This window comes from Lagenorhynchus albirostris, chromosome 14 (assembly GCF_949774975.1).
Source record: "Lagenorhynchus albirostris chromosome 14, mLagAlb1.1, whole genome shotgun sequence".
Lineage (NCBI taxonomy): Eukaryota > Metazoa > Chordata > Mammalia > Artiodactyla > Delphinidae > Lagenorhynchus > Lagenorhynchus albirostris.
This window is the reverse complement of record NC_083108.1, coordinates 58,723,209-58,744,957: the sequence shown is the minus strand read 5'-3', so window position 1 is coordinate 58,744,957 and position 21,749 is coordinate 58,723,209. Positions and strand designations below refer to the sequence as shown.

The following is a 21,749-nucleotide window of genomic DNA, read 5'->3' as shown; positions in this document are numbered from 1 at the left end:
AAACCCTTGTGTTCATGGGAGACGGAGGGAAGCACCAGGTTTGCCCATCTGCGGCTCAGAGCACGCTTTGCTCCTTGTGGGGGAGCACCTGGGCACACCCGGGCCTGCCCCTCCACCCCTCTACCCTCAGCGCTGGTTCTGAGGGCTGAGCGAGCCCCTCCAAGGATGGCCATTTAGAGAGAGAGAGAGAGAGAGAGAGAGGGAGAGCGAGAGAGAGAGAGCGAGCAAGCAAGCAGCCCCTAGGTTAAGGCTTCATCGATACCCCGGTTTCAAACAGTCTGTGGACTGCAAATCTCTGTAAAATGGCCTTCCCTCACTCCCCACAAAAGCAGAGGGGAAACAAGAACCTTAGGATTTAGGAACCAATTCTGTCTCCTACTTTGGTTTCTGGAAAGAAGCAGGCAAATGTGGTGGTATCTATCCACAGCTTGGCCGTGAGAATTCCCGGGACAAGAGACTGGGGAACGGTCGTCCCAACGATGAGCAGCTCTGACGAGGCTCACCGAGGGGACAGTGGAAAGCTTTCCCCTAGAGGAGAGTGTCCAGAGCTGTGGCCTAGAGGTCTGTCTGTCCGGCAGCTCCAGGACTGCAGCCGATGCGGTCACAGCCTAATAGTTCCCCCGTGTGCTGAGTGCAGGCTTGCCTGTTGCAGAGGAGCCTCGGGGAGTCCAGGCTCCACGTCACTCACCACCTTGGACGGTGAGGAGGGCGGGAGAGGTGACGGTATCACCCTGAAGAAAGTGAGGGGCTCTCTTAGACCCAAAGTTGAACTTGAGAGAGGAACTCAGGAAGATACAGGGTAAAATACTCAAGCCCTCACTTCCTTTCTGAGCATGTACGGGTATAATCTTCCTGGTAGATGACCAAAATAGTTTACCTCCCCAGCAGAGATCACAGACAAGATAATCTAGACATCTGGGCAATTTCCAGGTAGAATACACTCAGCCCAAGGTCTCCATTGAGCCCTTGGCCTCTGGTACCATTGCCAATGTTTGTTCCTCCCAGCAAACTTTCCTTTTAAACATATGCATATATATACACACTTAAGCAGTTCAATTTTAACTCCCTCAATTTTGTATGAGTTTGGCTCATACAAAAGAATGTTAAAATTGTCAGTGAAGATAAGAAACAAGGTCCTACTGTACAGCACATGGAACTATATTCAGTGTCCTGTGATGAACCATAATGGAAAAGAACATGAAAAAGAATATATATATAATATACCTGTCATTTTGTGGTACAGCAGAAATTAACAACATTGTAAATCAACTATACTTTAATAAAATTTAAAAAAAAATTTTCAGTCAGGAAAACCCAAAATGTGTCCAATTGTATAAAGGCTCGTCCCTTGTAAGAAATGGGGATAAAGCTGATTTCACCTGATTTCTCCTCTCTTTTGCAAAACAAGTGTAATTGTAAAATAGTATTATAATTCAAAGACACATTCTTGGGCCATTTTTTCCCCCGACTCCAGCTGATATTGGGGCCAGGCAATACTACAAAAGAAAATAATTTTCTTTTTCAAAACTCCAGTATACCATCTACAGTAGGAAGTCATACAGAACAAGAACATAGTATGTTAAAATTTACAGAATAAAAGCACGTAGCAAAAAGAACCGTATTGTTACCAGAAAGGACAGGTACAAACAGAGCAAAGCACTGAACTTGCTGATAGAGTTCCATACACACATGCTTCTTAGACATTACCTGCATTAGAAACATTGTCTCCAGCTTCAAGATACTTCAGCCTTCTCAGGCCACCCTCTAGACCTCTTTACCATTTAGAAGCTATTTTCAACAACCCCTCTAAAATTTTTCTTAACAAGTTTTGTTTGTGTTTGGAAGATTTTTTTGCTTGTTTGTTTTACACTTGGCTAAATGTAGGCCAAGTATGACTACTGTATTTTTTATTGAAACTGAAAGTAATTATATAAAATCCTTGTTTGTTTTGTTACTGCCTTTACAATCTCAACCTTCCTTAAATGTCTAATAACATTGCCCCACCTGTTTTGTTTCTCTTTCATCTCTGCCTTTCATTAAGGCACTAAAGACACACAGCTATGCTTTTTAATCCATGCTGACCACCCATTCAGAAAGAGACGATTTCTCCTAGCTCCCATTTCTCCTTTACCTTCTCACCCCAACAAGGTAATCAGGTCTGGTTCCATCAATAATACACACCTGTATCAATACCACCAGACAATCATATTAGGCACAGGTGAAAACCCGACACCTCCATAGGGCAATGTTTCTAGACAGGAGCAATGTCTTATCTCCTGAGTCAGGGGACTCATTACTATCAGGTTTAATAAAGTTTTGCTAAAGTCATCCAAGAGCCAACCCCTATTGGCCAATCCGAGCAATAAAACAGTCAGACAAACCCAAAACCCTGGGACTCTGACCCAGGATTCGGGACTCTAACCAGATCCTCTGAGTACCTCAGTGGCTGTGACCTATTATATTATCTCTCCAGGGTGGGACTCCACAAGCCTGACAAGGTTATTAGACAATTTAGGCACAGGTGCATTTTCACAAGGTTACTCACCCTGAAGACATCTGATATAGGAGCTGTTTCTTCTCAAAAGTGCAAGAAGCTCTGAGGAGACTGGAGCACCGTGGTGGGGAAGCAGGAATCCAACAGCCCACCCTCTAGGCAAATTCGGTCTAGGTGGCCCAGCCACTCAGGGTCAGTGGCAAGGGCCCACAACCCACTCGGTGAATAAAATAAATTTAGTAAAAGAAAAAAAAAAAAAAGAGCCTGAATCAGTGATTTACAAATGTAGCCAGTTTAATATTGTCATGAATTGTATCAGATGTTCAGATGTTGCCAAAAAAAAAAAAAAAAGGACTGTCTGATTATATGCCACTTACATGGAGAGATTTAAGAGTAAAGAGACCTGACACGATGTGCCATTTTAAAGGTGTATCAGGGGCTTCACTGGCGGCGCAGTGGTTGGGAGTCCGCCTACCGATGCAGGGTACATGGGTTCACCCCTGGTCCGGGAGGATCCCGCATGCCGTGGAGCGGCTGGGCCCGTGAGCCATGGCCGCTGAGCCTGCGCGTCCGGAGCCTGTGCTCCGCAACGGGAGAGGCCACAACAGTGAGAGGCCTGCATACCGCAAAAAAAAAGATATATCAACCGTACAGCCCTGGCTTCACGCTTCTCACAGTGGTCCATGGGGTTGTCATAGGGATGGCCAAGTTCCCTGGGCTAAGAATGCAACATGTGCACAACATATTTAGGGGTGGAAGCATTTAAAAAGGAAGACTTGCTTACTTGGGGTTGTTCACCATCTTGCCATTTGCTTTAAGCACCCACACTGTTCTGCATTCTTGGGTTTTCATCAAGTGTCAGGGACCAGCCTTTGTTTAGAGCAATATTCCAGCATTTGTTATGCAGATGTGGTTTTGCTTGATTTCCATGTGTTTGCTGCTTTACAGATGCTCTGATTGTTCATTATGCAAACCTAGTTTTGGGGACCTCATAAATTCTGAGGTGGCTCATGCTGTTAAACAAGGAAGCTGGTCAAAATTTGTTTTGTCCTCTTACTTCAAACAGTTCTTCTCTCTCTCTTTTTTTTGTTTGCCATGTGCCAATGTCCAAGTTTTCAGTAATTTTCCAGCTGTTGAATGGAGCTTCCTTTTTTTGCCCCACAAATACGCAGTTTGAAAGGATGCTTGACCCAAGAGCATTGCCCTGGTTGGAGAGTGGTGTTGGATCATAACAATTTGCCTCCCACCCTCCCATATTTTGGTACCATGATAACCAGAGTCACTGTTCCGTGTGTGTCTTTTATTTGACACACAAAAAGTACAGGTCCTGCCTGGAGACATGTGGAGTCCTTTTGAGGGAGTAAAATTTTCCCAAAGCACTGAATTCAGACTCATTGAATTCAAAGGAAGCCTTGGCATTCCAAACCACGCAACTGTGTGTGGGCCACAGAAACACCTGAGTGTGGATAGGCAAACTCAGCCTTGACCACCCACCTGGACGGAAGCAGCTCATCCCTGCTCGATTCTGTCATCCACAACACATTGGTATCAGTCATGTTAGATTAAAAATAACCAGCAAACAATAAATGCACCCAGGCAATCGTGCACTGTAGGGAGTGGCCCCCACTGGCCTAGGCTTGTGTCCATTTGTGATTTATACTGTCACAGCCTGATCTGCATTTTTACAAATTTCTCTCCTAAATAAATCTGACAGATCTCATTCCAGAAAGAAACTCTCGTTCCCCTGGTTGAGGATCACTGCTCCAGGGAGAAGCAAAGGGATGCTGAAGCTTCTGGAGAGGAGAGGGAAAAGAGGAGGACGAGGAGTCCCAGGATGTGGATTTCCTTCTTTCTCAAACGTGTCAAATCCTGAAGGACATGGTCTTCCAAAGGAAAACCAATATTAGAGTCAAACCCACTGTTTTCAAATAAGCCATCTGAGCTTGTGAGGCTGGAGTGAGGCACATTGAAGGTGAGGAAGGGGCTGTGAGCCCCCAGGAACACAGGCGGACCCTGGAAACTGAAAAAGGCAAGAAAAGGGATTCTCAGACTCCAGAAGGAACCTCCCCTGCTGGTACTTTGACCTTGGCCCGTTGACATGGATTTTGAACTTCTGACCTTCAGAACTGGAAAAGAACAAATTTATGCCGTTTTAAGCCCTGAGTTTGTGGTGTAATTTTTAACAACAGCAGTGGGAAACTGCTCCAAGTGGTATCGAAGCCCAGGTTTTCCAGTGGTTCCCCCAATGCCAGAAACCCTTGTTTATATGTACACTCCTTCACTCACTGTCAGATAATCAGAAAACAGAAGCTTTTGCTCAGGTGTGTGGTTATAAAAGCCATTTTCTCAATTCAGAGAGGAGAACACCCTTCATGGTGCTTGTCTGACCCCTCTTTACTGTCCTTGTGTGGTCAGTGGCCTGATCTCTTCCACGTTTCCCTAAAGGAAGAGTCAGTGAGACAGGAAAAGTGCCCCCAAACGAAGGTGCTTTGCTCAGTCAGTAACACAGGGGTCCTGGTGTCTGAGGACGTGCTCAGACTGACACAGTGTCTACCTTGGCACAGACCAGGTTGCGGGAGGGTAGCTCGTGTCCCAAAGTGACCGTCTAACCTGCTCTGCCACTCAGCAGGGATTAGGGGCTGCTGCAACAAAGTACACGAAGCAGACGGCTATAAACGACAGACTTATTTCTCATGGTTCTGGAGGCTGGAAGTCCAAGATCCAGGTGATTGCAGATTTGGTGCCTCCTGGCTCACAGATGGCTGTCTTCTCGCTGTGTCCCCCACATGGTGGTCAGGGTGGGGGAGCTCTCTGGGGCCTCTTTTACAAGGGCACTAACCCCGTTCATGAGGGCCCCACCCTCATGACCTAATCAGCTCCCAAAGCACCCCCTCCAGCACCATCAAGTCGGGGGTTAGGATTTCAACATATATATTTGGGGGGGATGCAAAATTTCATCTACAGTGGGGGCTGGCCTCTGACTCTAGTCTCATCCCTGGTTTCTCACTCTAATTCCTCATGGAATAATTTAGCTGATTCATTACAAGGAATTTTTTGTGTGTTTTTATTACAATAACAAAATTTTCAAGGAAAAGGTGGAATAATGCAAAATCTTGCAGTTTATGACATTAGTGTGCTTTTCAACAAATTGAAATGTTTACTATTTAAAATTTTCATTACGGGACATTTCAAACATACCCAAAGGTAGAGAAAACAGTATAAGGAACTCCCCGAGTAGCCATCACCCATCCAATAGTTCTCCATACATGGCCGGTCCCATTTCATCCCCCCACCCTGCAAGTCCCGAATACAGAGTCACTTCATCAGTAACTACTTATGTGACTATTTTAAAGAACCACTGGTATAAACAGAAAACACAAAATTCAGAAGGTAGAAAGCAAAGTCCAGAAGATCTGACATGATGCTTCCCTGTCCCCCTCCAGTCAAGCCCCATTCCCCAGAGGCAAAGACTGTAACTGTTTCTAACTAATTCCTTTTAAACGGAGGACCTCTTAGTCCTACGAAAAGGAGATTTCACCTAAGAAATCAGCATACGAACTGGTAGACTGAGCTCAGTATATTTCATTGATGGTGAGAATGGCCAGATTGGACTATAATTGTAGATCAGTTAATATTTGTGGCTCGATTGATCCTGGAGTCACCTAAAGACAGATGCTAATCAAAACTCAGTTCTAAAGCACCCATTTTGCACCTTTACCTCGGCCACACACAGAATGTAAGAACTAGAAGGGCCCTTAGCACTAGTTTTGTGGAGCCCTGGGAGGTGAGGGAATTGAGACCAGGAGGTCGAGCTGGTGACAGAGGAGGGCTCAGAATCTGGTTCTCTTGTGTCCAGCGCTCTGTCCGTGTGCCCTAAATTTTTCCCACAGCCTGTCTATGCTGGAGCACACTGTGTCTGTGTGATGGGCATTACCATGACCCATAACTGGGGTCAGACGCTCCAGGTTCTGAAATATGCCCTTGGAGAAGGAATCCTTACGGCGTTTGATGGAGCAGCCAGTAGAGTGTTTCACATGCCAGAGCCAGCCACAGACAATTCTTCCCAGGATTCTCGAACAGAACCCATCTGACAAAACGTCACTAAGGCCCCACTGTGGGCTCTGCTCCTGCCCCGTGCTCACGGCAGGCAGCTCGCCTTAAGCTGCCATTTGTGCGTCTCTGAAAAGTTTATAGAGTTCGCTGCATCCAACAGTTCATGGGTTCCTCCTCCTTTACAGCGGGTGCTTGTAACCCTGGTTTTACATAAAAGGGAATGAGATTCAGACCTGCTCAGTGACCCGGGCAGGACGTGCATTCGGTCAAGGGCAAAGCTGGGGCTTAAAAGACGGCCTGAGACCCCCGCCTGGGGCACCATCTTCACATCACATCTGGCTCACAGGTGAAACTGGGTACCTGTCCTGATTCAAGGTGAAAATATAAAACCTGACCGCTGTTTTGGAAGCCCATAAGCACAGTGTGTGTTTCTCCCGGCACCAGTTCTAATTTGGTGGTTTTGGAAAGGGCATTTCCGGCAGGAGGCAAGCAGGGCATGTGGGGAATTGGAAGCAGTTTAGTTTCTGGAGCACAAAATGGGAGCCAGGCAGGGGTGAGAGCAGAGGCTAGCAAGGTGGGCAAGGGCCACTCACGGAGGTGGGTGGTGCACCGTTAGGAGCTTGGATGTTATCCTCTAGGGAGCAGATGAGACGTGACTGTGGATTTTAAGCCAGGAGAAGTTTGGAAATATTTCCATTGTACAAAGGTCCTGGGGTGTGCCATGAGGAGGATGGGTTGAAGGTGTGAGGAGCAGAGGCGGAAGGAGCAGCCGGCGGGCTGCACGTCAGCCAAGTGAGAGATGGGAGAGGCGGGATGGGACACAGGACCCAACGGCCGACTCAGGGAGCCCAGGGGAAAGGCTGATTTATTTGCATCCTCTCCTCATATTATTAGGCAGGATATTATGTGGCGCTACTCTCTGGTTTCACTTTTTTATTGAAAAAATTTAAGGTATAAAGAACACAGCCACATGCACAGGCGTTCAGTGTTCAGCAGGATGAGTTTTTTTTGGTTTGTTTTTTGTTGTTGTTTTTTTGGGGTGAGTTTTGACAGTTGTGTGACCCGTGTGAGCACCAGGATGCTGTGCAGATGCAGACAGTGGGGAGTGAGCAACTTTTCTTTTTCTCCTGCCGTGTCCCTAAAACACACAGCCGAGGACAAAGCCAGCACAACAGCCTTGAGGTTTCTTTGTTTTCTCCAATCTTCTGGATGACCCTAGAGAGATCCCAGAGGGACAAGGGTCAGGAACAAACATGGATGAGCACCAGTGCCGGTGGTGACGGTATCTTGGCATTTAGTGTGCCGGTGGTGACAGCATCTTGGCATTTAGCGATGCTGGCCGCAACCCACAAGTGCAGGGATCAGGACGGAGCTCGGCCCAGGTCAATGGTGGCCGGGGAAGAGGCCACCACACAGCTTGTGCCGAGGGCTCGCGGGACAGACAGAGCCGCCAGGCGGAGTCTGAGGGGGCCCTGGGGCGCCCTGCATTAGGGTTCTTGGGTCCCAGGCTTCAGGGACACCAAGGCACCTGGGAGGTGCACCTGCCACCAAAGGTGCTACAGAAGCAGATGTTCAAAGGCCCTGGGGCAGGAGAGGCATGGGCAGAGGGTGACCGCCTGTTGTTTGAAAGACCCATGTCACTTGACAGCCCACTGAGATGGTTTGGCTTTAGGGCCATCTTCACCATGTGAAGCACCTGATACCAAAGTGCTCGGCTTCCGTTTCAGTTTTTTACCTTGATGACAGATTTGCTCTTTTTAAAATGTCACAGAACAAGTAGAACTGTTTAAGTTATGCTTCATGCTTTTCTGTGGCTCATTTCATGTTTTGTTTTTTTTTTTTTCATTTCATGTTCTTTTGACAGTTCCAATATGTTTCTGCTCTTGAAAAATTGGTTTTGGCCAGAGACAGTGAGAACTGTTGCTAGAAGTCTCGGAGGCCCGGGGAAGGCGGGCCAGGCGTGGCCAGGACCGGGGCTGGATGGGCTCGGGGGGGCCAACTTCACCCAACTGGGTGCTGGGTTTCTGTGGCAGACGCTTTCCAGTAGGAGGGCAGCGGACCGGACTTCGCTGTGTGATGACAGCTATTCAGAAGTCTGGGTACCTGGTGAGGAAATTCTACGAAGTTTTAGTGATATTTATGAGAATTCTCACAATATATTGTCAAGTTTAAAGAGACAGCATTTCACTGATCTGGTTTTGTAAGAAAAAGTACACAGGTACATCTGGGTAGAGAAAAAATACTAGGAGAACACTGGATTACTTGGGATTTGGGGCTGTGAAGAACAAAGACTCACTGAAATTTCTCAAGAAAATTGGTTCGTTGCAAGGAAACACCCACACAAGGATACAGGAAAAGCCAAAAACATGGGGCTGAGATCATTCTGGATTCAGGCAGGCCCAGAGCCTGTGCCATGGAGGCTTTGCTATGCCTTCGGACTGGCCAGCCTGCTACACCCTTTTCTGTCCCTTCACAATTCCGGCGTGCACAGGACCCATCGGGCCATGCTGGTCCTCCTGACGTCATTCTGTCGGTCAGGCCCCACCGCGAGCCACCGTTCTTTGAGCAGCTCCTGGTCCCCACACCCGGGAGAGAAGAGCCGAGGTCCACATCATGAGGTCCACCTCACCATCAGACCGGCTGCTGGGAAGCAGGCTGCTTTGGGACACCCGTGCTCCCTGGTCCAGCCAGCAAGGGACCCAGGTCCCGAGGTTACTGTGACTTGGCCTCTGAGCGCTGTGACCGGTGGGGCAATTCCAGGTGTGCTCAGATAATGCACACACGTTAACCTAACTATAACATGGATGATGGGGGGGGTGCAACTCCGCATGGTGCCGTGGCACCACCCCCGGAGGGCAGTCATCACCCGCAGGCTCCGGACCTGGCAGGTAGATGCCCCCTCACGCACCAGAGAGGCCAGCAGAGCGTGCTGTGAGGCCAGCTTCCTGCCGCTGCCTTGCTCTGCATTTAGCTTGGCCTTGAAAGCATCCAGAAGAGCCCCAGCCCTGACTGCCAGGCCTGTCTACTCAGTGCACCCATTTCTCAAGAGAAATATATGAATTTGAGAAATGATCGAATCATGGGTTTTTTTTTTCCCATCCATTTTGCGAATCCATTATTATCAGGAAAATCAAGCAGTAAATGCATAATTGTTTTCTCCTTTCCCCTATTTTCAGTGGATGTTTGTTTTTCTTTTCATCTAGAAATCAAAGAGAGAAAAAGAATGGGAGAGCCTTGGGCACAAAGACAGGGCTGTAGGTGACCTGCATGGCGGACGGGGCCCCCAGCAGCCCACATCCCTGGGCAGCGGAGGGGAAGGCAGGGGCTCTGCAGTTTGAATTTCGTCTCCAGAGTTGCCGAACACCTGCACCTCTTCAACTTCATTCAAGATTCCTGATCAATAAGAGAATGTGTTCCTTCAAGGGGTCTGATCCATTTCTGGAGCCTGGAGCAGGAGCCTGCCTGGCCTCCTGCCAGGGCCCAGGAATCCCTTGAGAGTCTGTGCTCCAGGGCCTTCTGGAACGAGCTCTATGTTCCGAGGTCTGCACTCGTGTCAGAAGGTCCCTGGGAGGAAATCGGGTAGGTCGACTCAGACAACTCACAAAAGGAGGGCTGTAGACACTCTGAGAGGCACGGTTTGCTTTAATAAATTAACAATTACCTTCGAACGATCATACTCTGGTGCTTCCTCCTCCCCCGGGTCACCGGGTCCTGCCAAGTGTACTGAACTCTTCATAAACTGGCACGAGCGAAGACATTCCAACTCAAGAATGTCATGGAGGCCCCACCATCAGGGCAGGAGGAACAGGGAATGGAGAAAAGCCCCGAAGGCAGTAGTTTCACAGACGGTAAACGTGGCAGCCGAGGCCAGTCCTAGGTCAGTGTGCTTTACTCAATCACAAATACATTCTTCTTCAAGAGCATTCTCATGGGATTTTAAAGTCGAGGTTTGGAGTTTCTTGCTGATGTTTTTGTTGGTTCTCATTAGTTTAAGGAAGTTGAGACGTGGCTGTTTAAATGAATACTGTGGCCTCACTTTACACTCTTCAAGTCCTTTATAAGGACGAAGAAGTAAATCCCAGGTAGGAAAAGACACAGAGTCGCAGGACTATCTGTCCTAAAATCTTATCGCTCAAATCTTAGATCCTGTTTGGAAGAAATTTATTAGAATTTGAGAACTGAATATATGTCATTGTCCATCCATCAAAAAATGTGACTAGATCAACAGTTTGGGGGTTTTCAGTTACTATCAAGACTCTCCGTGGCACACAATTTTGTCTCCGTCATATGTTAGTTAGCATGTTTACCAGAGACTGGGTAGCTAGTCACTGAGAGGGACCCAGCTTTGGGGTGCTACAAAATTGACTTTTTAAGGAAAAATACTTCTGTTCGTGTCTTTTTTGAAACTGAAGTTTTAGTTATGTATTTTTTGAAAAGGTAAACTCATGCTCATGGCTCACAGTTCAGGTGATGACACGGTCTCCTTCCCACGCTGCCCTTCAGCCTCTCGTTTGCCCGCCCAGAGGCGGCCAAGGTTTCCACCTTCCTGTGAATCCCTCCAGATATTGTATTTGTCTACAAGCAAATGTGAACATAAACTTTTACTGTTTTAAGCACATTGTAGAATATCATACATAGTTCTAGGGTTTCTCGGTTGGTAGCCCCCTGGAGCAGCTGCAGAAGCAAACGAAAATCTCCCCAGCAACCCAAGTCTCCTGGGAATGCACACAAGCTTTTCCTCCAAAAGGACAAAACATAGGTGGAAATGGGCCACCACGAGTGAACCAGACATAAAAAGTTCAACCGCTGGAATTAAACGCATTGGAACGCTCCTCCGGCAAAATCTCTGGCTACTACAACCACCTGTGGTATCACCGCTGCCTTACTGACCGCCGATGTCCTTGACCGTCCGACTCATACACACGCTGAGGGGCCCTCAGAATAAAGTCCTTGGCGAAAACACTCAGAAACGCTGCTGCTTCCTGTCAGCGAGGGTCTGTGCCCCAGACCAGCTCAGCCATCAATTCTACCAGTACGTGCTTTATTCCCCAAATACCCATAGGCATGAGTTTCAAAAGTTTAATTACCAATACTCCAATTTATTTTCTTAAAAAAACCCCAAACCTGAAGAATCTACTAGCAGTATCTGGAAGAAGATCTCCAGATACAATCCAGGGGGAAAGGTCACTTAAACAAGAGGCAAAACCAAAATCGTTAAGAGAAATATAGAACACGATCCTGAACTTTGTCCAAAGGCAGGGAATACAAGATCAGACTCAGAAGGAACATTCAACATAGGTGCTTGTACTTGACACCAAGGACGTAAAAATAAATAACCTGTTTTCCTGAGTTCCCTGCAGCCAAAGTATTGGATCTAACAAAGTTCTTAAATTTTTTGGCTGCCCACATTTAGCACCTACTATCTATCTGGATACAGGAAATTAAAAATTATAACAAATTATTACTGCATTACCCTTTTGTGAATTATGAATAAGCTTAAAATAACAGACAGTACAACATACAGCAATTGAGGAATAAGTCCTTGTTGATGAATGTTTATAATGCCCTTTATTAAAACTCAAAGCACATCTTTTTATCCTCAGAAAATATATCACGTGCTTGAGAGTCAAATCGGCTTTCAGAAAAGTTCTTTTCATACTTTGGCTAAAGGACTATTTCTTGACTGATTTACTAAATTACATTAGTAAGAACTTTCCCCATGTCAGGCAAGTACAGAATATTAACTGCCTGACCTCGAATGAAAAATTGCAGGTACTTAAATGTTTTAGCGTGCAGATTTTCTGTTGTTTCAGGGTGAGATGAGGAGGCCTGAGGCGGGCCTGGTGGGGTGAGCAGGACCAGACTGCGGGCCTGAGAGCCTGCTGAGGAGCTGGGCCTTTATCTGAGTCCAACGGGGAGCCACCGTTTCAAGCAGAAATCTGATAGGATCTGCTGAGTTCATTCATGCATAACACAGTCTGTGCTGCCCTCCAGGGTGCAGGGGACTGTGTTTAGGGCAGCAATGAACAGAGAAATAAGGCCCCTCCCTCATGGGCTTCCAACGCTAGTTGAGGAGAAGAGATGATTAACAAGAGGCTGGTAGACACTTTGGGGGGTCACCGCCTATTAAAAAACTGGAACAGGATGGGGGTCACAGGCAGGGGCTGCTGCTTTAGAAATGGTGGTGGAGATGGTATCTGAGCTGAGACCTGAGTCAGAACAAGGAACTGAAATCTGCACAAAGAGCTGGTGCAGCAGAGGAAAGAGCTCCTGCAAAACCCAAGGGTGGAGTGAACCTGTTGTGCTGCTGAGGGGGCAGGGCCAGCGGTGGGGGTGGGCGGTTGGAGGAAGGAGAGAAGGTAGTGTGAGCAGCGAGGCTGCCAGGGCTGCGGCTGAGAGGCCATAAACCCGGGGCACAACGTGTCACATCTCCTTACTTCTTTAAATCAAAGTCTGACTCTGAGCCCCAGAGCATCCAACGTTTGCCTGAGAGGCGGTCACCTGTCCTGCATCTCACAGAGCCCTAGGGGCCAGTGTGGGTGCCCTGGACAACCAGGGCTGGGCTGCTCACATCCCTAAGCTGAAACCTCGAGAAAGAGGCACCTGCAGGCTCAGGAGCCCGGCCCCCTGTGTGAGCTGCGGGCCCGCCCAGGGCTCCAGCCTCGTCCAGGGAGAGTGGAGGCTGGCACCGCCCCGCGGCCAGGGAGGTCCAGGCCTCTTCCGAGGCCCTCTCTTCACTCTCAGGCTGCCAAGGCGCTCACTCTCTCCCCTTCCCCCAGCAGAATCCCTGGGAGCAGGTAAGGCTTCTGGAAAACAAAAGCAGGTTGTCTGTGTGCCTACCTCCTACTGGGCAACTCAACCCTCTGGGGCAAAGGAGCACAGAGGCCTTGCTATCCGCCTGGGACAGGACCACCCCGACTTCAGTGTGAAGCAGTAAGCGGAGAGGGCAGGAAATATAATCCTTTCTGCTGTAAAGATACTGCAGTGGTGACTGTGTCTAACTTTTGTGCTACCTTCAGTCAAATGAGGGCATTTCTGCATTTTTCCCAGCTTCCTTCTGCGAGTCACAGCATGCCGGGGGGAGGGCAGGGGTCTCTTCTGTCTTTGCTTCTGCACTGAGGGTTCTCATCTCACAAGCCAGACCTTGCAGCTGTTGCTGCCTCCATCCTTCCAGCACAGACTTCAAAATAAAAAGATGTAAAATGAATTTATTTTCTGTTGGTTAGGAAAAATCTCTAAGGGCTCAAAGCCGTAACTCCTAAACCACAGGCTGCAGGCGTGCCCACCGGCTCCATGGACTAAAACGCCGGGGGCGGAGCTGACGGGCATGGGCACCAGCCTGCCCATGGTCTGGCCCCTGCTCACTCCTCAAGCTCAGAGACACCCTCCACCCCCAACTCTGACCCTCTCTCCCCTCGGCTCCACACGACTGCCCACCATTCGGAAAGAACATCTTTCCAACTCAAGTGAACTATCGTTCTTGAAACTAATCTACCCCTCAGGTCCATCATCCCTGAAGTCACTCAGGCGGGGAACCTGTCCTCTTGAACTTTCCCCTCTCCAGATCCCCCCTCCACTAGGATGTCAAAACATTCTGTGAAATAACACTGATTTCACGAGTGTACAGCTGAGGGCTTTCAATTCCAGTAACACTGCCCTTTGAGAGTCAGTGCGGAACGGCCGGGAGTCTCTTCCCACCTTGTTCTCTCAGTGACTCCTTCCACCACCAGGAAGTTCTCGTGAGGCTGGCTGGCATCACAAGGCCCACAGAGCAAGCAAGGAGAAGGTACGTATTTCATTTCAAAGGTTTCCCCATATTGGAATAAAGCCCACGAAAAAACAGAGAGCAAACTGTGAAAGATCGTTTGTTTCAGCAGACTCTGTAGGGACGTCCAGAGAGGAGGCATGCCTGGGCTGATCCCTTGAACAATAACCTCACTAGACAGAAACGGCAAACTTATTTTGGTTTGTTATGCCGAAGTTAACAAAAACATGGCACACTCATTTTAATTTTTTATTAAAATACTTTTTTGTTTATAGGAACAACCAAAGAAAAAAATACATAATTTTATATATTGTAGATCATGTAAAATACAATAAACATAAAGTCTTGGGAATGCAGAATAGATTAAAAAATCTTCAACGAAGATTTTATTAAAAACAAACTTTAAATATGTGGCTTATTTATATTTACCTCATTTTTCAGAAGTCTTAGTTCCTTTTCTCCGTTTTGATGTTATTCTGATTTATAAATAGTTATTCAAATATTCTAACATTTTATCAATTTTGTTTTCTGAAACTTTAGAAATCATATTTCTAAATGAAGGCCTCTCTTTTATAGCATCTCTGTAAACAAAGACATTGCATTTGAATTATCATTTGATTTGGTGCCACTGTTATGAGTACAGTTTCAGTAATAATTAGATGTTATGGGGGAAACAGGAAAACCAACAAGCAAGGACATGTCTTACTAGAGGAAAGAACCTTTTGTATATGGTTTTTATAATACCTACAGACTTAAGATTTAATGTTTTGGATCCAGTTATAAGAAAGGTAACCTAACTTTTGATTAATTTTTTTTTTTTTTTAAATCAGAGCTTCAGTATAGAAGTGAATTGTGCTTGGAATGGTAATAGAAGGTCTAAATTTTAGTGGGGCTATCAGTTTCCCAAATGTTATACTTTTAATTTGTAAAAATATTGTTATTCAAAACCTGAAGTACATTATAGAACTGGAAATGGAATCGTTTAGGCGAACACTTTCTTTTAACCCCTTCATAAGACAAAAAATTAAGTAAAATTTGAATATACAACTTACCATTATATTTAGGGATAATTTCTATTTGGAGAAATAGAGGAAAGAAAAATCAGTTAAAACATAACATGGTTCAAGAAATTATTCTCCCAACAAGAGATACTACATTTTAAAATTTAATAATGAATACCTAAAAAGGAAGATAAATGCAGTTTAAAAAAGTCTGTTGACATATTTATGGAAACATTAAGTATGTTGTCAATAAACACAAAAGCATTCCTCTATTCCTAAGTATAAATGAGTCTGAAAAACAGCAAAGTTGAAATGAAGCAGCTGGCTGCAGACTTCTTAAAATTATTTCGTAAGTTCAAGAAAACCTTCAGTTTTATAGGTATTAATGAAGAAAGGGAGCTAATGTTTGTTTTCAAGGCACTCATAAAAAAAGGCATTCTAGGTAAAAGAAAAGGACATCCCAATGTTTTCCCATCCAAAAAATACATCCATGAGCTAAATTTCAACTTTTTAAAATGCTAAAGTACCTTGAGTGTTCATTAGAGTTATCTGAAAGAGCAGAAAAGGTGTCAAGTCTTTACATTTTATGATAATCATAATATTACATATGATCTTGTAACTAACCATTGTCCAGATAATGAATACAAAGAGCATTATTCATTTTTATATACTACAGTATTTAGATATACAAAGAGGTATTCCTAAAAGTTACTTAGAGTTCAAATACATACTATTTGAGAAATTAGTAATTCTGTAAAGCTAAGAGTCTCTGAATATAAATATGTACGTTTCAGGTTCATGCTTGAAGATGGAGATTTTATTACCACGAAGGCACATACTATTTAAACTTATCTTCATTGAAACATTATATAAAAAGCTGCCCAAATGTTCTGAAGTGTGTTTAGAGTTAATGTCATCTTGAACAGGGAATTTTGCGGGGGTGGGTGGCAGTTCACAGTCTTAACCTCCTACTGTGTGATAACCCTTGTTTAACAAGAACACCTGATCTATATACAAACCTAAAGGAAAGATTACAAAATAACAACGTAATGAATGTAAGTAGTTTTAAGTTTGCTTCCACTAGAATACCGGGTATTTTCAACCCTCCCCGTTCATTCCTGGAACTCTCTGCTTTATCCCCTCCAACCACCCGTCCACTGGAGAACGTGGCGCGAAGCCTGAGCAGCCTCATCCCCACTGTCCAGCTAGCCACAGCCCTGCCATTTCCATAAAATTTCCCTGGAGTCCGGTTGGCAGTGGTTTCCCTTTCCTGGAGCTATTTAAGCTGGTACCTTAAGTCAGAGGAAAGCTCTCCCTTCTTATATACCCTAGCAGTGTATTTCACAGAGCCTCATAGGTGTGCCCTGCAATTCTTGGTAAAGATGCTTCATCACTACCTACAGCAGTACTTTGGGCCGGGGATGGAGGAGGAGGAGAAACTTTCCCTACAGCTTTGTCGGTATGTGTAGCGTAGGGTGGATTCGGCTACGGAAGTGTTTTAAATTGTAAAATACTGTAAGCGTTTACCTTCTAAAACCAACATAAAGAGGTCTGAAATTAAGCTTTTTATGGTGATTTTTTGGTGAGAACACAGGGTGATATATTTGGATATCTACCCTACTTATAGAACAGGTAAATAATACCAGGCACAGTGAAAAATGGCAAACAACTCTAAAAACCCAGTGTCCTAGGAGTAGTACAATGAAGAAATCATAACCTATGTTAACATGCTGTAAACCTTCGACACAAAAGGCTTCTGGAATGTGACAAGAAAATGACACCAGGCTTTGTGTTAGAAACCTCTCCTCTCTCAAGGTGTTCTCTACGCACTTGCTTCTCACGTGATCAAAGCTGTACATGTGTTTAGAAGAAAGGGTTTATCGCTACCAGCGGGCAGTAAGATCAATAAGAGCAGTTATAAACATAATTTAACACAATCCCGGATTTGTCATACTTTAGAAGTAACTCAATCCAAACTCTTCACATCTTCCCAACCTGCTGGCATTCGGGTGCAACCAGTAGACATCACTGAATAGCTTTTCATACCCTTGACTAAATTGCTTTGGTGTGCATACCATTTCCTTCTCTAAAACATGCAGTTCATACATTTGACAGTTTTACTACCGTAGTCGATACACTCTGGACCAATGCACTCACAGCAGGCGTTATGGAACCAGCGATATTTGGATGCCCCCATGGACTCGCAGGATATTTTACACTGATGTATGGACATGCAGTCATCAAAATAAACCACAGTACACATGTGTTCTGAAAAATAAAAGATTAAGATTTTAGCACAATAAGTAGGAAAAGCAGGAAAGGCTTTAACACTTAGCTGAATATTATTAACAGTTATTTATCTTAGCTCTCTTGCTGCTAGTCTGCCCAGGACAACAGGTGAGGTGTGGGGAAAAAAGATCACATCTGTTAATCACATTGAGAAGGGAGTTTCCCACTCCAGCTCGGACACAAAGGGCTTCCTTCACCACTTCCTCAGATGTCATACTTGGATCTGGGCATTTCTGATAAGATTTCCATAAGGAGAGAATTCTCCAGCTAAAACAAGTTTGAAAAACACTGTTCTAAATTTATACTGAGAATTTACAATAAAATAATTCAAATGATGCAATGTGATTAGCAATGTGGCACAATTCAGCATTAGCTATTAGAAATTATCCTGGGTGGTGTTTCTAGGAATTAGCTTCCTGCTTATTAGATCATGAATTTGAATAACCTTTGAGAAAAATTTATGAATTATTTAATATCTAGCATGTTGATTATTTACATTTTAATAACGGGAAAGTGGTAGCAAACACATTTCGGTACATTTCTGATGTTTCCCAAGATTTATAATTTGTCTTATAAAGTACTTTAACCTGAGAGGAAATAAGGATTCTTATTCTTTATCAACAAAAGCTGTTTTGCTTTTACTATTGATGGCCAAAGTTCATACGACTTTATAGACAGGGTTGTAATGGAGGGCACAACAAAAAAGCCAAATAAAAAAGCACAAATTATACTGTTTATATATAACTCATCTCATATTTTAAGAAATAACTGCAATATTCATAATTGTCTTATTCTTCCACAGTGAAATTGTGTGGAGCCTTTAATTTGAAAACATCACAGACATTATGAAAATTACATGCCTTTTACATTCCAAAGTTAAGGTATGACCTGTGTTCACTAATAAATGTTCCTTAACATGCTTCTCCAAGTTGTACACGTCACTCTCTCATTCAGTGTCCCTTCTGACCAACAGCACTCATTTGCAGAGCACTGCCTGGGGTAAGGCTACACTTGGAAATGAGGTGAATGTAATACCAACTTGCTCATTAACAAATTCAGCTGATGACCTGGCAGCATTCGTGGCACTAATGCTATTATAGAAACCTTACCTCCTAGGACACTCTGGATGTTACCTGACGATGAACAACTCTGCATAAGGTAAGCAGCCTTGTTGCTATCTCATGACAAGAACAATGAAAGCATAATGCAAATAAATATCAAAATTAGAACCTGGTTATCTATTTTCCAACAGAACTTCTATCACCAGAAGTCTGAAGGAGTTGTGAGAACAACTCCTCCTTGTTTACTCAGGGATTGGGGTTATTAAAGTCCAGAACTTACTTAAGACCATACACACTCAAAACCAAAAAGCTGCTCTAAAAGATAGTGTTAATATAGGCTTCACAGACCACAGAGAAAGTGAGGGGGGCAAGAGAGAAAAAGCCAACTTTGGCAGTTACCTTTGTCACTGGAATAAGGTGCATGAACATTATTGCTGGGAACAGACACATTTTGGTGGTGTGGCTGGTTCACAGTTTCTAAAAATGAAACAAGATTCTCATGATGTGAAAGTTCTTCTGCAACAGGGAAGGAAACAATGTTCCAGTTCAACTGAGTGTCTCCTTCTGTGAGTGCCCGGAAGAGAGAAGGGATGGGTTCATGAAGCTCCTCCACTGTGCTCTTTGAAGTTGGAGGCGTGTCACTGTAGTTTCGAGGATTACACATACCTGGGGGGGGGGGGAGGTGGCGAGGAAGGCAAAGAGAATAAAATTTCTTTTTCTCACTGACTGTCATGAGATATTCTTAGGTACTGCCTTGCAATCCAAGCTCCAACATATTAAAATCAGGTGCCTTCTAACACTGTACATAGATACCTTCCTAGGTTTTTTGCTGAGAGGGCCTAGAGGCACTGACACCCTAGTAGCACTGAGCACACCAAGTGCCCAGATCTTGTTTTCTAAATACCTATCCTTGGCTAAGAGGAGCAGAGCTCCTTGGGGGAAAGACTGACTCCAGGGCTGGGTTAGGGAACATCCGAAATGACCCTGGAACACCTTTCTGTGCCAGAAAGTAAGGAAGTGATCAATGAATGATGGAACACATCAAAACAACACAGGAGGCAACCTGAAGGGGCTCCCACTGGCCAAACTGACAATTTTAACATTAAAATAAATAGTGATAGTAATGGATTACCACCCTATGAATAAAATAGGGATTGATGAGTCCTTATATTATAAATAAAAGAATAAAAAAATGGAAGAGAAGGGAAAGCTCTTCCTTTTAGCAGAGTGCCAAAGGATAAATGTAGACGAAACGAAGGAAAGAGTAAAGCACCATTTGGCAATCATCATAGAGGTGTTTGATCAGATGGGAGTTGTCAATGGATGCTAAGGCTGGTGGGTAGAGGTTGGATGAGGAGCATACTGATGTACTCTTGGAAAACTCTACAAAATACTAATCAATTACAAAGGGGTTAATGGTGACTTTAATATGGAAAAATCTGGCAGACACCAATGTGCCCAGATCAAGGTTGTTTAGCAGTGATGGGACATTGTGTGTAAAGCTTGCTTTTATTCTAAAGTTTCAAAAAAAGAGTTTCATGGGAGTGTGTGCCCATGAGTGTGCGAGTGTGTGTGTGTGTTGGGCAGGGGGGAGGGAGAGGGCGAGAGCCAGAGGTACCAAGCAACGGAGGAAATGCAATAAAATGTTAATAACTGGGGAGTCTTTTTACCCTTTTGGCAAATTTTCCCTACATTTGAATTGTTTCAAAATGAATTATTAAAAAAAATATTTTTAAAAGAGAAAACAGCAGAAGAGAATTAGTCACTATAGAAAACTTTTCCAAGGAGTTTTTCTCTAAAGGAGAGAGCTGTGGAAATGTTTAATGAGCCCCAGCCTTCGAGCTGTCCTGGTTGACACTGCGTGGAGCAGAAAGGAGCGACCCCAAAGAACCTCGCCCAAAATGCAGTTCTGTGAGCTAACTAAATGATTACTACTGTGTTAAACCACTATGTTTTGGGGTAGGTTGTTTACTAGCAATAATAACTGAAACAGAACCCTCTGGATTTCCTTTTGTGAACATTTTACTTTTAAAAGCTAAATTATGTTTCATTTTCGTTTAGCAACTACTAGGTCTAATATGAAGTTTTTCCTTTTCCTCACATTAAGAGTTTGAAAAGTTATACCAAATTTATAAATTCCTGTACTTTATAAATTTAGGGAAAAGGAAAAACTCTCTCATGTGTGTTCCACATTTTGTTAGTTTAAGGAACAAGGCAAGAGCTGAGGATAACAGGTTGTGCATACCATTTGTAATATCTTTCAATATACCTCAACTTTTATGATTTAGATTGTGTGACAGAATCACAGATTCAATGGTCAAATCGGACTCCTTTACTCACAAAAGAGGAAAAAGGTCCAGATTAGTTAAATAATTTGTCCAATGTTATATAATCTAGGATTAGAGACAAGATTATGATTCAGCCTGATTTTGTGTCCACTGCTCTAATAATCACATTCTAGAAATAATCTTTAAGTGCCACTGAAAAGCAAATAATACTTAGAATACTTATTTTATGCAAACATACATAATATATTCTTCTGCCAGACTCTATAATGAATAAGAACTAGTAATTAGAGAGGAAAGGGCGAAGAAACGAGTCCAACTGTTAGAAGAGCTAAACTCAACATCTACTGAGGCTTTGAAAAAACTTCAGTGCTCATATCCTGGGATTCCATTACATAAAAAAAAAAAAAACAACAAACTTTTTTGGAGTTTTGTGCATTTAACAAACTTAGGCCAAAAGCATTTTTCATTTAAATCTCAATACACTGCATTAAAACCAGGAAGCCTGAAGTAAACAGTTGCTAGGTAATATGTTTCCATGGTATCATTATAAAATTTTTATCTATCTGCTCTTTTTAATTAGGCTCTTGTCCAGAGGTCATCACTAGAGGTTCTCCTAGGCAAGCGGATTCTGTTTCTATTTCCACACTAAAGCACTCTTCAGGTTCTGCATTCTTTCAAGGGTGGTGAACCATGGAATCTGCTCTTCGAATGAAGTGTGGAAGTTATCCTGCTCAGTAAAAGTAACCTTTTCAATTTTGTGGAAATTCTTTAGTTGTCCATTTTCACTATGTAAAATGG

General features: G+C 44.2%; 1 protein-coding gene and 1 long non-coding RNA gene across 6 annotated transcripts in view; both read right to left on the bottom strand.

Annotated features, from left to right (window-relative positions):
• Positions 1–5,558: 5,558 nt before the first annotated feature.
• Positions 5,559–14,359, bottom strand: LOC132503911 (uncharacterized). Of its 3 annotated transcripts, none has more exons than XR_009534664.1 (4): positions 14,246–14,359; positions 13,561–13,727; positions 11,008–11,122; positions 5,559–8,650 (listed from the first exon to the last, which is right to left on the bottom strand). It is a non-coding gene; the product is annotated as an uncharacterized LOC132503911 (long non-coding RNA). The 3 variants fall into 3 exon arrangements; XR_009534665.1 differs by lacking the exon at positions 5,559–8,650 and adding an exon at positions 10,172–10,693; XR_009534663.1 differs by lacking the exon at positions 5,559–8,650 and having other exon boundaries at positions 10,172–11,122.
• Positions 14,360–14,887: 528 nt separating this feature from the next.
• The window catches only part of TWSG1 (twisted gastrulation BMP signaling modulator 1), a 34,321-nt gene continuing 27,459 nt past the window's right edge, over positions 14,888–21,749 (bottom strand). For 2 of the 3 annotated variants that reach the window (XM_060170621.1, XM_060170622.1), the window contains exons 4-5: positions 19,063–19,329; positions 14,888–17,581 (exon numbers count right to left, since the gene is read on the bottom strand). In XM_060170621.1, coding sequence (XP_060026604.1) covers positions 17,400–17,581; positions 19,063–19,329 — 449 coding nt within the window. In that variant the 3' untranslated portion in view covers positions 14,888–17,399. The remainder of the gene's footprint in view (positions 17,582–19,062; positions 19,330–21,749) is intronic. The other variant, XM_060170623.1, reaches the window with a different exon arrangement.